This window comes from Sceloporus occidentalis, unplaced genomic scaffold (genome assembly GCF_023333645.1).
Source record: "Sceloporus occidentalis isolate IW3139 unplaced genomic scaffold, rSceOcc1.0.p SCAF_175, whole genome shotgun sequence".
NCBI classification, from domain to species: domain Eukaryota; kingdom Metazoa; phylum Chordata; class Lepidosauria; order Squamata; family Phrynosomatidae; genus Sceloporus; species Sceloporus occidentalis.
Genome location: NW_028317155.1, coordinates 722798 through 740132, shown reverse-complemented (window position 1 = coordinate 740132; position 17335 = coordinate 722798). Strand labels below are relative to the sequence as shown.

The 17335-nt window shown below is 39.2% G+C and overlaps 1 protein-coding gene across 2 annotated transcripts in view; it reads left to right on the top strand.

The window, feature by feature from the left end:
- Window positions 1-1938: 1938 nt before the first annotated feature.
- The window catches only part of LOC149279019 (adenylate cyclase type 6-like), a 53492-nt gene continuing 38095 nt past the window's right edge, over window positions 1939-17335 (top strand). For both annotated transcript variants that reach the window (XM_089501521.1, XM_089501520.1), the window contains exon 1: window positions 1939-2796. In XM_089501521.1, the coding sequence (XP_089357647.1) occupies window positions 1939-2796 (858 nt within the window). The remainder of the gene's footprint in view (window positions 2797-17335) is intronic.

The window sequence follows — 17335 nt, the reverse complement described above, 5'->3', positions numbered from 1 at the left end:
CAGGTTGCTAATTAAATAACCACCTGTGCTCATCTGAGGTATTAAAAAACATTTCCACCACTGGGGGTATTTAATGGTGAAGTTGAGCACTTCAGCTTTGCATCCCCAAACCAGGGCCGGCCCTACAATGGGGCCGACTGGGGCAATTGCCCCAGGCGGCACTTCAGAAGGGGCGGCACTTTGCCGCCCCAAGCGGGTTTTTTTTGTTTTTTTTGAAGCGGAGGAGAGAGAGAGGGGCACCGAGTGGTTTTCGCTTACCCGCTCGGCGCCCCTCTCTCTCTCCTCTGCGGCGAGTTTACCTGTTCGGTCTCGGTGCCGGCTTGTAATGCAGAGCGCCGGAAGTGACGTGAATTTCCGGCGCTCAGCATTACAAGCCGGCACCGTGGCAGCACAGGGAGACTCGCCGCAGGACTGTTTAAGGGTAAGTACCGGGGGGGGGTAGATAATGCCGACGCCCCCCCCCCCATTTTAAACTTCGCCCCAGGCGGCATTAAGTCTCCGGCCGGCCCTGCCCCAAACAATGCATTTTCCTTTTTCTCATTCCCCTTTCAAGGGCAAAGACTGACCTTTTAATTATTTCAGGTTGAACGGCGAACTCTCATTACGCTGTGGATATCCGAGTCGATTTTACCATTCGAACGCAGAAACTGTGGCATAGGGGGTGACGAAAACTTAAAAAAAAAAAAAGACATACATTTTTGGCCTTTATTTTAAGAGATGTTTCGTTGTCCCCGTTTGTGTTAGTTATGTGCGTATATCTGCTCTTATGGAGAAATGGCTGGTGAAAACTTTTGGGCTGATTTTCCTTCTAAGTCCTGCCCTGACTCTTGGGTGCTGTGTTTAAAGGGACGGCCTAATGCACCCTCTCTAAAGAAGAATGCATACTAAAGTGTGACTATATGAATTCTTGTAAAACAAAAACTCAAAAAGTTCTTACTTGACACAGAAGCTGCACTCCTCCTGCAGAGGTAGCGCTCCTCCTTGGTTTGACACTTGTTGCCACTGATATGCATTAAAGTGTACATGATAGCTGGCGTGTCCACTTAAGGAAACAAAGCATTGGCCAATGTTTACAGTAACCAGTAATGTGTAATTTGTTTCTTTCACCCATCTTTTTCAGATGCCCTATTGAGATTTCTCCTAACTCCCCTCCAAATGCCATTGAATTAGCAAGCTCTGAATTAGAGGTCCTGCCTCACCTCTCTACTCGTCGGAATAAATGCCGTGTATCGCCCACCCAGCCAGGAGCTTCTGGGAAGCTGCCGCCTCCCACGCAAGAGGGGTAAGTTCTAGGTGCTTTGGTTTTGTTCCGTTATCTCATATGCAGTTGGAATCCCTTTAGTGAACACACTATATTTCACATTGATACATAAGTGTTTTTTTCCCCCCTAACGTTGTATATGGTGTGAGAAATAAATGTATTCAATCTATCTATGCAATAAAAGTGGGGACAACCATCTTTATTGCATAGATAAATGCATTGAGGACAACCATCTTAACTACAGGAATTACATATTTCATCCTCCCTTTCCATATAAGCCTGAGAAGGACTCGTGAGCTTCGTATAGTATAAAGCAAGGAGCTCTTCATCAGACAATGAACGCAGCTAAAGTAAAATAAAGAGTGAATGCTACAGGAAGGTTTAATAAATATGTGTAAATAATGCTAAAAGCCGAGTAGGTTATGGCTCAGATGTGATATTCAATTTCCTGCTTCCATTCTGTCTGTGGTTTCTAAACCAGGATAGAGTGAAGCACTAGGCTATCAATTATGTATACATCACATCTGTTTTAATGAGAAGTGTTTTATGAAAGAAGAAAAATGGGCATGTTTCTTGCATTTTATTGCTGAAAGACCATCTAATTTTGTTTATTAGCTATGTAGTAGTTTCTATTGGCTCATGCATGTCAAAATTTCATTTTTCTCTCCTGCAGCAGAATGTCATGGTTTAGTGGCATCCTTGTCCCAAAAGTGGACGAGCGCAAGACGGCATGGGGGGAACGCAACGGAAAGAAAGGCAAGCGAAAGAACACCATGTTGTGTGGCCCCCGTTATATGAGTTGTCTTCAGGACCCTGAAATGGAGAGGAACAATCGCAACAACTTTGGCCTCCACTGCACTTGGCAAGAGGACCATTATGGGAAGAAGGGAACAGCAGGTGGTGACCTAGGACTTAAAAGTGTAGCCCTGGGTTTTGAGGATGGGGAGGCCAAGAGTTCCAAAATGGGTTCAACAGAAGCCGTTGGCACTGAGGAAGGAGATAGACATTTGACCCCTCGGGAATGCTGGGCAAGAATTTTGCAAGTGTTTCAATCCAAGAAATTCCAGTCTGCAAAGCTGGAACGACTTTACCAACGATACTTCTTCCAGATGAACCAGAGCAGCCTGACTATGCTTATGGGGGCACTGGTGCTGGTGTGCCTGGTTATGCTGATCTTTCACTGCACTCACGGAGAGCCTGATGTACTATATGTGTCTGTACTTGCTGTGGCCATGGCCCTGTTTCTGTCACTCATGGTGGTCTGCAACCGCAATGGCTTTCACCAAGACTATATGTGGATTGTAAGTTACTTGGTGATTGCAGTGCTTTTCGCGGTACAGATTCTAGGGGTGTTTATGGTCACCCCACGCAGTGCCTCAGAAGGGATTTGGTGGAGCGTTTTCTTCATCTATATCATCTATACCCTGCTTCCCGTTCGCATGAGAGCAGCTGTATTGAGTGGTCTTGTTTTGTCTGCTCTACACCTCATCATCTCCTGGAGGCTAAATGCGGATGATGATTTTCTCTGGAAACAGGTAAGATGTGGCCTTTTCATGTCATTTTAATTGGTTTTGATTTTGTATCTCTTGTACCTTGGCTATATTGTTTGGTTTCCTTTGTGTTTCCACCATTGTATGCAAATTTGCCTTATTTTGTGGTAAGAAATATGGCTTATGCTGTCCTGCTTGGAGGAGAACTTGTATGTACTTGGGCAATACAAGCACACACTCAGAGTGCATCCTGATGACTTCCGTCCATCTGGAAAGCTTTAAGAAAGGAAAAAAAATAAAAGGACTGCATGATATTTATAGTTATTTTTTTAACACAGAGGCCACCAAAATGATTTGGAGGACAAGATTAGCAATGGGTTATATGCATGTTCATAAAGGCGTTCTTAGAAGGTTTTTTTTAAACTCATTTGTAATTGGGAAATTCCTACTTGTCATGAATGTAAATTATAGTCTCAATGTGACAACTTTCTGGAATTGAGGGTGTTATTGTCTCGGAGTTTCTTATTCTCCATGTATTTCTCATCAGTCCCCGAAGCTCTCAGTAATGGCAAAATGCTTATTTTGTCTAGAAACCAATGTTTTATGAAAGTGTGTATTTGCTTGCAGGATAACCTATTATTACATGTGAATGTGCAGTGTAGTTACAGAGAATCTGTGCATAGTATCTTATTTATGATGGTCTACTTTTCTTTACCTAAGTTAGAAACTAAAGTCTTGTATTGTCTCTCTTGCATTGGAAACTTGTCTTCTGCTCATTCATATTTTATTCTGTGATCAATTATCATGTGTCACAAACGCAGACACTTCTTTTGTGATTAAATCTTTAGAGGAAAGCATACAATTAGCAAGGGTTTGCTTAGACTGATGTTTTCTAAGCGTAAGAACAATTTTGCATTTTAACATTCATGAACCGGTATAGTAGCAGAGGAATTAGGATCTCTTATGTACTAGCTTGCAGTGTGAATTTGTAGGTATATTGAGGTGGAACTAAACATTTTGACTCCTTGACTGAGCAATGCTGGCCAGCCCAGTCCTTTTTGCAGGTTCGTAAGAGTTGCCTTTCGAAGCACACAGTGATATTGTTGTGTTAAAATATCTCATGTCACATTAATTCACCCTCACATTTGCATGAATAAACCCCTAAGTGACCGTAATCATGGTACTTTAGTAATAGCTTCTTGCCATAACCCCATTTGGGGTAGATTGTTGGCATGCTTGAGAAGTATCTAGCTCATGCAACATTGCTGCTCGCCTCCTGGTAGTATCTGAATTTTAGGTTGGTCAAAAACTGTGTGTCTGAACTCATTTGTAGCCATTTGGCCATCCATTGCCAGTGGAATCTATTCAATGTGGAGCCCAGCAGAACAGAATCATTCGAACATCTGGCTTTCTCATGAACGGGGTCAAACCAATCTTATTGGGAATGCAACTGCTTCTTTATAGTATTTTTAAGTCCCCGGCATCTACAAAGGTTAGTTTGGCCTCTATATAGAATTGTCCATCTTGTAAATTGTACAAACAATTGTCAACCCCTGTAACGTAGCCAGCGGAATGGCCCTTATTTCATTTCACTTTGACATGTATGCTTTATGCGAGGCCAACGAAAGCTATGATTTCCTGTTTGCATTGACCCTTGTCCCCCCCCCCCTCGTTTCTTATATTACTCTCTGCTGAAAAGGATTGTATTTGTTTGTCTCTCATTTTAGAAACCGTGAGATTTGGCTGGTATGATTTCCTTAGGGCTGGCAGTGATACGGATAATTGTACCAGTGTTTAGCCCAGAGACGGGTGTGCCCTCCTTGGTGTGAATAATAAACGGCATTTTCACAGGGTTCCCTGGAGCCAGTTCCATAAAAAAAAAACCAATCAGTAACAAATGTGAGAAACCAAATAATAATTAACAAAAAGTTAATGGTTATATAATATGCTTATTGTACCCGGTTACTTGAGAATATGAGATTTCCCATGGTAATGCGACATATACAGTTTACAGGGGTGAGTAGAGAAACATGTTTCATAAGTCCCCAATAGTTTGTGCTAGCTTCTAAATGCATCTTTGTATATGAATAAATAACATTTCTTGGTATTAGGTCCAGGATGATCAAAGGAAAATGACTTTGTTGTTTTTTGTAAATATTAGTGCAGATTAATGTATGTCATTCTTGCTATGGTGCATCACCATGCTCTCCTCTTCAAGCTTTTTGTCAATCTCCTTATTTTATACTGGAGGCTCATCCTCCTCAATTTTCAAGGGTCATTCACGTGTAATTAACCAATTACCTCTGGTTCACTAACACAAATGTTCCTGCATCTCTTGAGGAGTGTGCGTAGACAAATTTCCAGCTCGTTTTTCAGCTTCGGTGTGTGATAATCCTACCAAAGAAACAAGGGTGCAATACCATATGCGATAACGTCTACCAGCGCAAAGCTACTACGCTTAACAATTATATATATATACGCTTGTGCTATATAAATCCATAAATAATAACGGTAATATACACTGTGGCCACTGTTAATTGAGTAGATGTAGATTTAGTAGAAGTGCCGTAATGGTCAATGGCACTTTAAAGTGCCATTGACCGTTACGCCCTATAGGACATACTAAAGTGATTCCTGAGCTGCTTGGGCACGGGGAGAAGGCAGACTGTTGGCTGTTGCCCATTGGAGTGAACATTGTAACAACGACATATGTCCCAACTGGGACATCCGCGATGATGTTCCATCCCAGGTTTTGTTTCAATACATCTCAAGGTGTTAAGTAAAGTGAATAGTCCTCCTGACCCACCCCACCTCTAACCATGATCCCCCAAACTAGTTGACATAAATTGTCCTGCAGCATTTTTTTGCTATTGCAAATGTAAAATACATTTAAAGAGAGCCTTTAAAAATAGCTAATGTTATTCTTTTTAAAGTTTACTTGCTCTGTAAGATAAATCAGAATATTTGAACAAGTAGGCATGGAGAGGAGCTTTGTGAGATTCCCTATGGCCGTGTAATTTCTCATGTTTGTTTTTATTACTTTTATTTTAAAAGTGTGAACTTGTTCCAGTGAACTGTGCAAATTATAAAACCATATAAGTAACATTACAGGTTATATATACAGATAAAATGGGAAAGTGATATTATCATTATAAATGTTCCATCAATATGAGCATTTTATCTGTTGCTATGGTTTTAAAGAATACTTTGCTCTAAAATCACTAAATATATATTATCTGGTAACAAATGTTTATATTACCATGGTTGTCCCCTCCCTCCCTGAGATATTGCGACAACTTTACCCTATTCTGCCCATGCCACCTTACTTGGATAGTGCTTGTATTTTGACACCATCCAGAGCCAGAAAAGTTTCTGTGGACACCCATGTAAATTACTTAAACCAAGTATTTGGTTTATGTGTTAAGAACCAATTCTGCTTGTCATCATATCAACCAATCAAATGGAATGACCTGCCACCTTCAGCTTTTCCCAGTATTGCTCCTTACACAGGTAACATCACATGCCCCCCCCTTTTTTTTTTTTTTTAAGTTAATGTCTTTGTTTTTGATTCTTCACCCCTCTTTGCCTCAATTTATATCTACCCTACTTTGCCACTTGCTGTATGATTTTACGATCTTGTTAGTTTTCTGTGGCAAGGTACGTTGGCATTGACCTTCTGTGTCTCAGTGGCACTAGTTCTCTGGTGGTCTTTGGTCACGGTGGCACTGTACAAGTAAAATGCTCCTGCACTTAGTCACTGTGTCTTGTTACTTTATTTGCATTTCATATCTGATGCGAGCAATTCTGTAAGAAGATAACTTTACTGTTGGTGGATAGCAACTCTGAAACTCCTCAGCCAGAAACAGCAGATGAGGGTCACAAATGCCTCTCCGCCATTGGCTCCGTAAAGAGCTCATGAACTGTTGTGTGTTTGTAGCTTCTAGTTCAATGTGCGGCTGATATAAGTAGCAGTGTAATCCCTTTTATTTATATATGTGTGTGTGTATATATATATATATATATATATATTATGTATGTATGTATAACCTGGGCGTCGGGTGGTACAAATTGTGCATCCCTGCGCTAAACCCTGATTATAGGCTGCACCCCCACTTTAAAGACTTAAATTAGGGGGGAAGAGTGTGGCCTATGATCGGGCCAATACGGTATTAATCTGAAGATGGTGGTTTTTAAATAGGATATGCAGCCTAATGGCTGTGTCCTGATTTCTTGTTCCATAACTTCTAGCTGAAATGGACCATGCGTAAGCTGGAGCGCAGTGAGCGGAAAGGGAAGCCGTGTACTAACAGCTCTGCCTTAAATGGGATGTCCGTTGGGGTCTTCAAAACTAGAATTACTATATCTGGCAGATTATATATATATATATATATATATATATGTGTGTGTGTTCTTTAGCAGTTTTGGGGTATTTCTGTAGTAACTGGCATATTGTCTTCATGTGTATTAAAGCAGAGACTGCCATTTGCAGCTGAGATGAGACAGAAGCTGCCAATTTTGCCCCGGGCCTGAAACTCCTTTTTTTGTTTCGAAACTGGAGACAATGAATTATGCTAAAAGAAAATAACCCTTTAGTGGCAAATTCTTTAATATTTTATTTGAGTATTTTTTTATCCCCAAAAGCAGGTGGATCAGCTTAAAGTGTTAACATTGATGTATTTTTGGAGCACATGTGTAGTGCATGGGGGGGTACAGGCTAATATAGTGGGTTAATGTAAACGTGGGTGCGATAGGCATGAAGCTGTCCTGAAGCCAAGAGCAAGGAGCAATTTAGGTTAGAGTCTCTACACCAGGGAAATAGGTGTGGTTCTTATCTGCCACCAAATTCTATGTTTCTGTGTTACTATACTTACTCTTTCCCTGGTGCTAAGCCTTTGGGTTAAATTCTCGACCCGTGAAAGGCTTCACCTGTTGGTTACACGGAAGACGAGTCCCATGACTGCCTGTCACTAAACACCGATGGGTTTCCCAGCTTTGTTGGCGCATCTATATCTTTCCTACCTACCACTGAGAATGCTAGAGAAGAAAAATATTAGCTAGGTTATTACTTATTATCCAATGTTTTATTGTGCCAATGGTAGGTGGCATTTCTAGTTATTTTTTTTTCCTCTGGTACTTTGTCGATCTACTAAACCCCTGCAATGATTTGGCTTTTATTTGAGAAAATGACAGCAATTTCCTCTGCGACATCTTTAGAGATCAGGATATATAACCAGCAAGTGTGAAAATGCCCATCCCCTCAAACATTGGCACCTTGAAGAGATGGGTTTAACATAATAAAATGACTGTGGTACTCCAGATAAACTGCTGAAACATATGCTTTATTTATACATTTCACACTAAAGATAAGCTCTTTTTAAAACAAATTCATTTTTTTCCATTGAGACAAAGAGGTGATTTTCATGCATGTGAAAAATACAGGAAAAAGACCACACACAATGAGTGCTTCTGGTACATTTCTCATTTGTGGTTCATCCTATGCTGTCTTGTGACAAAACAAATTAGGTTTTCTCTCTTCCTTGGCTCACTATTTCACAGAAAGGAAATCCAAAGACATGTAGAAGCCGTCATGTTAATAGTGGCTATACTCGCTAGCAGGAAACAGGAGGCAATTAGATAATGTCATCTGTCAGGAGGCATCCGCATATGAATGTCAAGGAGGTCCAGTTGGGGAAGATATGTTAATAAGATGGTCAAAGCCCTCCTTTGGCCCCAGGAAAAAGTGGCTAATGTAGCGAACTTGCCCGTGGAGCATCGCTAAGAAAAAAAAAAACTGAAGCCAAAAGAGATATCTGGCAGGTTTGGGAAATTATATGTAACAGAACAGGCAGTGATAAGAAACACATGTCCCTAAATGTGAAGCAGAGAGCCCTAGAGCTATAAAGTCTGCATTTCTTCTCTGCCTCATGACACTTCCTCTATTGTATAAAGTCACAGAGGCAGCTTCCTCTGCGTCACTGAGGCCCTATTGCCCCTGCTGCCTCTAAAGATGTGCCCGGGGCTCTGCTGTCACATGCCTTGTCCTCCATGTACAAGACAATGGGGGGACAAGTGGGTGGACATCCTTAAAGAATGGAAAGGTCAATGTCAAGGAGAGACTCTGACTAGTCAGCCCAGGTTAAGAATAACAAATCTCTTTGCGGTTGTGTAGCTGGGAAGCACATAGCAAAAGCTATAGAACCAGTGCTATCACTACTAATGCTTCTTCAAGACCCAAATGGTGAGCTGTCCATATATAATCCTCTATCCCTGTCTGACAGCCCTGGTTCTCCAGTCTACTCTTCATGGTTAGGGCATATGCTTTACCAAATCAGCCGCATTAAATCAATAATGGAAATTTAAAGTGGCTTTGTTATTGAAGTTAGCAAGTTACTGATTACCCAGGCATGTATGGAGTTGTTTAATGTCACTATGAAGTCATGCCACCTTCTGTTAAGGGTCTATAATGTCCCCGATGTAATGTTGTTAAGATATTACAAAATTGATTAACAAATTGAGCAAAGACCTTGAGGGATACCACTGCGACTCCTGCAATGCCAAAGCAAAGGGTGGTTGGTGTAAGTAGTGAATAATGACCTACAGGGGTTTTTTTGGGGGGGGGTTGGAGATGGAACTAACTGGATATTAGACAAACCTGTTGATGCCATGGGACTGAGACATTTGGAATCAGGGCTTCATGTTAGTTTGTATGCTTTAGCAGCTGCTCTGCTTGCCAACTGTAAAATTGTATGTTAAAATGATTTTATATACTGGTATTTGCTTTTAAGTACAGAAGACCTTTTACACTGTTAACCAAGCCAGTTAAACTTACATTCCTGACATTTGCTGCCATAATGGCAGCAGTAAAGGAAAAAAAAAAAACTGGAAAAAAACCTCTATCTTATTCTACACAAGTAAAACAGATCTGGCAAGTCAATGACAGCACTGGAAATTGACAGATGACAGTTGCCAGAGCTAAATGACTTCTTGTACAGGATATAACCCATGTACTGTTTAAAACTCCTCCTAATCCAAACACACTTTCACTGAATCTTAAATACAGTTGGTTGTGTATTTACGCTAAGGTGGACAGTGATGTATACGTACGCATAGAAACACACAGTACATTTTCAGTAAACAAGGTGGTAAGTCAGTGATAAGGCATGCATGTTAATGACAATAGTAAGAACAATGATAAATATCTTAAGGATGGGCATTTATAGCATATGCATGAAAAACTTCAGTTGAATGCCCATGTAGAAATGTAAAGTCAAAAATTAAATTATTTGGAATAATTTATTAACACAATATTATTTTAGGAATGCTTTTTCTGTTGCGTATTATTTTGCTTATTAAGGTTAAATGCCGTTATGATCCTCATACCCAACAAACACTCATAGGAAAGAGGGTCATCGGGGAAGGAAAAGATGGCTTCCAGTTATTGTTCTGAATTAGATTTATTAAAACAATAAGCACATATCTCTCAAGAACCAGTTTCCAAATCCCTCTTTATCTGCTATAGAAAACAACTTCCTGGCTGTAATAGGCACAAGGTATTTGTTGCCATAATAGAACATTTGATAGTCCAGGTAAATAAATGTATGTAGTATTCCGTACTAGAATCCACACTCAAAGGTTTGGAATTGTTTATGGAGAACATCACATAGATAGAGGGTCCGGAGAATGTCATGGTCCCTATTGACGGTAAATAGAATGCCATGTGGATAATTTCTTATTTATTTGGTTTGTGAACATCCATGTGGAAATGTAGAAAACTGTAAGGATTTAACCTTTTAAAGAGCTGGTCTTGAAGCAGATGAGCATGAATAGCTTGGTGTTTTTGTTTCCATCTGCCACCTCATACAGTGATCAACAGATAACAATTATAGGTAATTATATACAGTGATCATGCTTGCTGCCTATCCATTTCAACCTTAATTAGACAGGGAAGGTAGGAGTAGAATGAGAAGATTATTTTACAAAACCAGTAGATAGCAATACTTTAAAGGGACACTTAAGCCATCCTCTGCAATGTAATGGCAACTTTACATAACAAAAATGACATGCAAATGCATAGAGGGATTTTCAGAATAATGTATTTTGTCTATCCCCCAAGCCCCAGTTATCTGCATTGCAGGAGATGTGACTGGCTGAACGTTCTCCTGTGGAGAAGTGCTCATACTCCTCACCAGCCAGCTTCAGTGATGGCTTCAGCAATGACCATCCAGAGAGTGATCTCATTGATTCGAGTGAGAACACTTTACTGCCCCTGCTTGAAGCATCTTCACTGATAAGTTTTATCATTTTTGTTTTTTTTACTCACAAATCCTAAAACCCGGTGGGATTGCTTCTCTCAAGAATACACCTTAAAATGCCATGCGCTCAAAGAATGGATATTTAATGTAGGACATCAATAGCATCGTTTAGAAGAGCATTCTAAATTTCTCCAACTCATTTCTTTTGTGTCAAGAATGCAAAACTACTGTTCCGGAGTATGCGCCATCGTTAGGCTGATCGTTATTCACGCCTAACACCCCATAATTTTCCCTGCCTGCACTCATCAGATCCAACTCTTTATTCCATCAGGCAGCAGCTTAAGATTGTGGAAATTTCAAACATTTACAATAACTTTTTCTAAAAAGAACCTGTAAAAATTGTAAACAAATTAATGAACTCAGACATTTATTTTTCAGGAGAAAAAAATCCCCCATTTTTCTTTGTCACATCTGTATTGACCGTGAGTGGTTTAGGCGTATGTGCGTATAAGTCGGTACTTTTCAGTGCTCACTCGAAGAGGTTAATGTTGTTTATTCAATTATTAATCCTTGTTTATTTAACTAAATTCTCTGCATGTGAGCTGGGACGTACAGAGCCCTCACTTGCACCTTTTGTGCGTTTCTCAGTAAATGAGACTTCCTTCCAGTGGTTTCATGGGAATAGCTTTCTCAGACAGTTAAATTTAGAACACATCCAAGTCTTTGGCATAGTTTATTCTAAGGATTATTAGTACTGTGGAAAGCTTCCCATTGGAGTTGTGATACATGTTAAGACTGAGCTGTGTTGGCTGGGATCCTCTTTGTATTTTCAGATTGTATTGGGTCATCACCCTGGAAAAGATTTATACTTGGAACGCCGCTGTTTCAAGAACAGAGAATAAAAAAAATATATATACGAATACTCACGTATTCCTAAATACTATTCCAATAAAGAAAGCATTGAACAAACAAAAATCCCAAGATAATTTTTGTCCTTTTTTGGCAAGGCCTATCTTTTCTCATTTTTTCCCCCCAATGTTTTCTGTTTGTTTGATAACAAGTTTGTATTTAGTTTTTGGGGTTTTTTTTGTGTTAGGGTTACATTTTATTATGGTTATATAACTTTTATGTGGAATTTGTATCTTACTACTCACGCAGCCTTTGGGGGGCTTCTAGAACAGTGATTCTTAATCTTCTTATATAGTAACATGATTTAGTTGTTTAAGTCCATTAAAGGTTCATTATCACTCAGATAGTTGAGTATCTTTGTATCTACATTTTTTTTTTTCTTCATTTTTGCCACTTAACGACTAGAACACATACAAATGACTAATATACTGCTGTCTGAAAACATTATGTTATGGAAGACTAGAACTGTTTTAATAAAAGAATACTGCCAAATATTTCTGAAAATATGTTTTTAGTGCAATTATATATTGGTGGGAGTTCCCTTTTTAAGCTATGATCATTAACACAATGAAAAAATAGGTTGACAGTTTATCACAATCAACCATCAATTGGGTGTCATTAAAGAAAAATGTAAATCTCGAAGGACTTGGCAAGGTTGTCCTTGTAAGTGGCAGCCTGTGTATCTAATATGACCCCCAGCTTGCCTGACAAAAAATAGGTTCTGTCGACAAATTGGATTAGGGCCTTGGACCCTCCCTATTAAAATATTTGACAGAGTGCCATAGCTGTAAATTCTAGTTTAGTCTGCTTTGTCAGGGCTTAAAAATCAGCAGAGGAGACCTGGATTAGAATAGATCCAAACTATCACTGAAAAGTAAGTGAGTACGTTGGCTAAAGCCTGTAAGACATATGTGCTGAACACAGGCATGGTTCACAGAAACGACATTATATTTTTAAAACGTGGATCTGGCAGCTCAGGTTAAAGGGTTGAGGGGTGCCCTGAGGCAAGGACTTGAGTAGAGCTTTCCGTAGTTTTGTGGTGGGAAAACATTGGAGCACTGGGATGATGGAAACAAGAGCCAGGTTATAATTTAAGACTAGAGCATCAAACCTAGAGGTATTGTGATAGTTCATAGATCATTGTTTGTTTTGATTTTTTTTTTTTATGAGGAGTCTTTCTGTGGAATAGATTTTGCATTGGCTGTTGTGTTCCTTAAAGGGGAACCTCAGCTATATTTTTATACAATTTTCTTTATTAAACAATAACTTTTACATGGAATACTTATGAAATATTAAAAAAACATAAAATGAACTGCATTACGTGCTTTTATGTTTCACACGAGTGCCCACCTTCCCTTGATCCTCTGGTACTTGCGGCGCAAGTCTTCATGCCTTGGATCAGTGCGCCGACTGCATCTCGCTCAGTGAAGTATGTAACCTCATTGCACAAATGTGGATGCTGCAAATGGTGTCTGACATCCTTACACAAATTACATGTTGTTGAAAAGGATTTAGATCATTATTTATGTGGGGAAAGCAGGAACTAAGGGACACCCATGCAAAATTTGACATAAGTGTTGCTTCTCTTCTTCAAAGTAATAACTTTGCAAAAAGTGCTAGGTAACCCACCGACAGCAAAAATATGGCATTTAAAAACTTCTTTAAAACCATATCCTTTGGACAATATGTTAATGTACATATATATGTTACACAGCTTATCTGACATTTCTCCTTTTTATTAAAACTTGAACTGGGAAAAAAACAAAACGTATAGTTAATGTAGGGTCCTTTCCTAGTTGGCAGCAAGCTAACGTCCGCAAATGATTTTTGGTTGTTGGTCTTTGGATTAATTACTGTTTTTTTTGTTTGTTTTTTTTTTGGTGGTTTTTTTTTTGTTTCTTAATTTTCAATACACAAAGCCAATTGGTGTAGCTAAGAGTGAACGGCTCTTACTGAGGTGTTCAAATTATCTGTACATTTTTCTGTGAATTCTAAGGTTACAGATGTCCAGGCTGGTTGATGTGAGCAGATTTGTCTGTACGTCTACCTGCTGGGGTTTTATTTTTGGAACTAGACCATCTGGTGGCAGCTGTAGTTGGATTTCATTTGGTTTAAATTGTTGCTTTCAGCCGTAGACAATATTTTGCGAGCCGAAGGGATATTTTTTTTTGATCGGAAGTGCTTTATCATCATTTTCAGGTCAAACTTCATTAGGAAACCAGTGTGTTTTATAAAGAGTCACCGACCAAGATAGACAAAGGTTATGTTAGTTGAGTTACAGTGTCTGGAGTTAGAATTATTTGTTGCTTTATATAGTGCCTCATATTCCGCAGCTCTGAGTTTTAGCTGTATTTAATGCAGGAAAGACCAATCCATTAAATGCATTTTAGAATACATGGTATAAAAGTTAATGCTGAGGGAATTTTGAGCACTCTTATGTCCACGTCCACCTGCTTTTTTCAGAGATTCTTATAAAAACATAATTCCTGATCTGTTCTAGAAACAAACTTTTTTTTTTAAATTTTTAAATAACATTTTATGTATTTTTTTCATAGTGAAAAACATACTAATTAGAAATGTTTGCGGGGAGTCTGATTTAATTTTAAATAAAAAATGAATTTTGTAAAATATGATTTTTTTTTTCTTTTTTGTAAAGAGTCTGCCTCAACCATGTCTATGAAGGCTTAAGTAACAATAGGCTTGTTATCCTGTGATTGCTAGAGTTTAGTAAATTACTTGTATAATTCCTTTTCAGTTGCATGATAAGGCAGAAATAACTTGTCATAGTTCTTGATACCGCTGCCTAGTAAGACACAAATCCATCAAATGCAAGTTTTCCAAGTTATCATTAATTGTATTGACCCAAGTGACTGCAATCCAGAATGGTTAGAAAATGCTTCATGATTTCACTGGAAGTCACAACAATCCCTGGGTTGACATTTTTTAAATTGAGTTTCAAGGAATCCAGGTCATTCTTTAAAGCCTGGGGGTATTATTAATAATACTCCCATATTGCTTGCATGTATAGTACTGATTTGTATTAATTCACTCTTATTGGATTTTGGGAAGAATTATAACTGCACAGATAAACACAAACTTAGCTTTGTGCTGCTTGTTTTCTTATTGTATGATCTCTACGCTGTAGCTCCCCGTTTTTGTTGAATAACAGGCAGAAGGAAGGAAAAAGTCTCTCGAGCTGTCCAACCAGTGTTTGTGTTCTAGGCTTGTATCTAGCTCATGGCTTTAGGTGACCAGTTTCAGATCAAAGTCACCTTTCGTTCCTCTTTTGCATTTTAGAATATTCTTTCTGCAAGATAAATGTATCCCCACCTATCTCCACAAAATGACAGAGTTGAAGTCCTAGTTGGCCACCAACACTGATAGAGAGTTTTCTCTATTGCTGCAGGTCTCAGAAGGACCCAATGACTCATAGATGGGCTGTTTAAGCAGATCATCTTTGTTCTAGAAGAAAGGCTATATAATTTATAGATCAGCAAATCAATATGGCATCTCTCCATTAAATACTTGTGTGTAGGTTACCTCCTAGCTGATAACTAGCTAAAACGCAACAAATCATTCGCTAGTTTTTTCCACCTTAAGTGTTTTTGTTTTTTTTTTCTTTCTGTGGGTTTCCTTTTAGCCATTTAAGTCTAGAGAAATGATTCAGGCAACATATACACAATTAGTGAGTCCCTCTTGGTGTTGGACATATTTAGATAAGTATTGGGAGCGTTGCTGTGTGTGTGTGTTGTAAATTGTAATATTACTACATAATACAGCTTACCTGAACCACTTAGAGAAGTCTAATCATAATGTCCAAAAGGTAAAACTTCATCACATATACTCAAACAATTAATCTATTTCAGCATAGACCAACGTTGTAAGAGTTGTTTCACTGCTGTAGAGAACGTAGCTCATCTTGATATAGATTTAGCTTTCGCTGATACTACGACGGAAGGACCATATACTGTACATTGAATCTAAAAATGTACATTACTTGCACCTTGTCAATGGCTGTTGTATCACTCACCCAATCATCACATTCCATCCAATTGAAAACACTCATGAGTCTTCACTATATTTATTTCACGCCTGCCATTAATTTTACAATGTTTTCAACCCACACTGTTCTTCACCTCTTTACTCCGTGTACTTGGAATACAATCAGTAATGTAATCGCCAGGGCATGGTAGAAAAGTTAATTGACAAATGATTAGGGGGAGAAACACAAGAAACTGAGTAATCCATTTTAAATGAACCATGAATTCATGTTTTAGGGATGATTAAACGTGTTTAATGGAGCCATATAATTATTTGGCACTCCAGTGTGTGAAGGTGATGGTCAGGTTCTAGCATTTATGCATTAGCCCATCTGGGAGTGATGCCAAACCAATTGGGAAAGGTAATGCACATAAATGCTCAGTATCACCTCCACTTTAGAAAAGTTCTTGGCCAAACATATCTCCTGCCGCCTGATATAGTTACTGCCAGTCAACTCCAGCTCCAGCGCTGGCTTGGTGAGCGATCGGGGGGATCTAATGGGATCAACAGCTGTGGATTTCAGTCAGTCTTGTTTTGTGCTCCAATTATGTATCTGTCTTTCTAGAGGATTCTTCATGAATGTGTTCCAGAAAATATGTTTAACCCATTATTGACTAAATAATCTTTCCAGATTCAAAATGTACAATTTCAGTAGTTTTGCGAATATGTGCTTTGAGATTTTACACAGTATCAAATGTAGTTAGTTTACAATTATTGGTGTTAAAGAGGGTAAACTGATTTTTGGTTGCCACTTTTTATGCATTATGGGTAGAACCAGTATGTTGGTTTGAGGTTTTTTGGACCTATTGGTAAAAATAGCACCTAGTGTAGATGCTTCACGGAGTTTAACTTTCTTGTGGTTATTGGACAATGGCTCTGGTTACTGTCTGTCAGTAAAAGGATGATTATGGTTTGGTCAAAAACCCTGCAAATTCAGTGTGGGATTGTTGACTTTCAAGTCTTTAGCGGAAGTTGATACCTCTGGGGTCGTGAAAACTTATGTAGCTTTACATCCTCTTCTGACCCAATAAAAGGTGTCAACTACAACTCCAATGACTCCATTTTCACTTACCTCGACACTCGTGCCCGGAGACTCTAGGTGAAGCACCGCTTCCCACTAAGGGAACTCCAGGTCACAGAAGCAGCGTTGCTGCACGCTCCACCATGTGCCCGCTTCTCCGTTAAAGATACTGTGTATCCCATCAATGGGATGTCAGTGGGACCCCCAACCTGCATCCCGCAAGGGAAGGCTCCGGGTAGCTAGACCCAGGAAGCTCCCAGGTATGGTAATACAGCTGTAGCCATTGATTTTCTAGGATGCTGGTGAGATTTGTCATAAGAATTGGCAGGCTTTGTCTGCCCAGCACAGGATTAACCTAAAG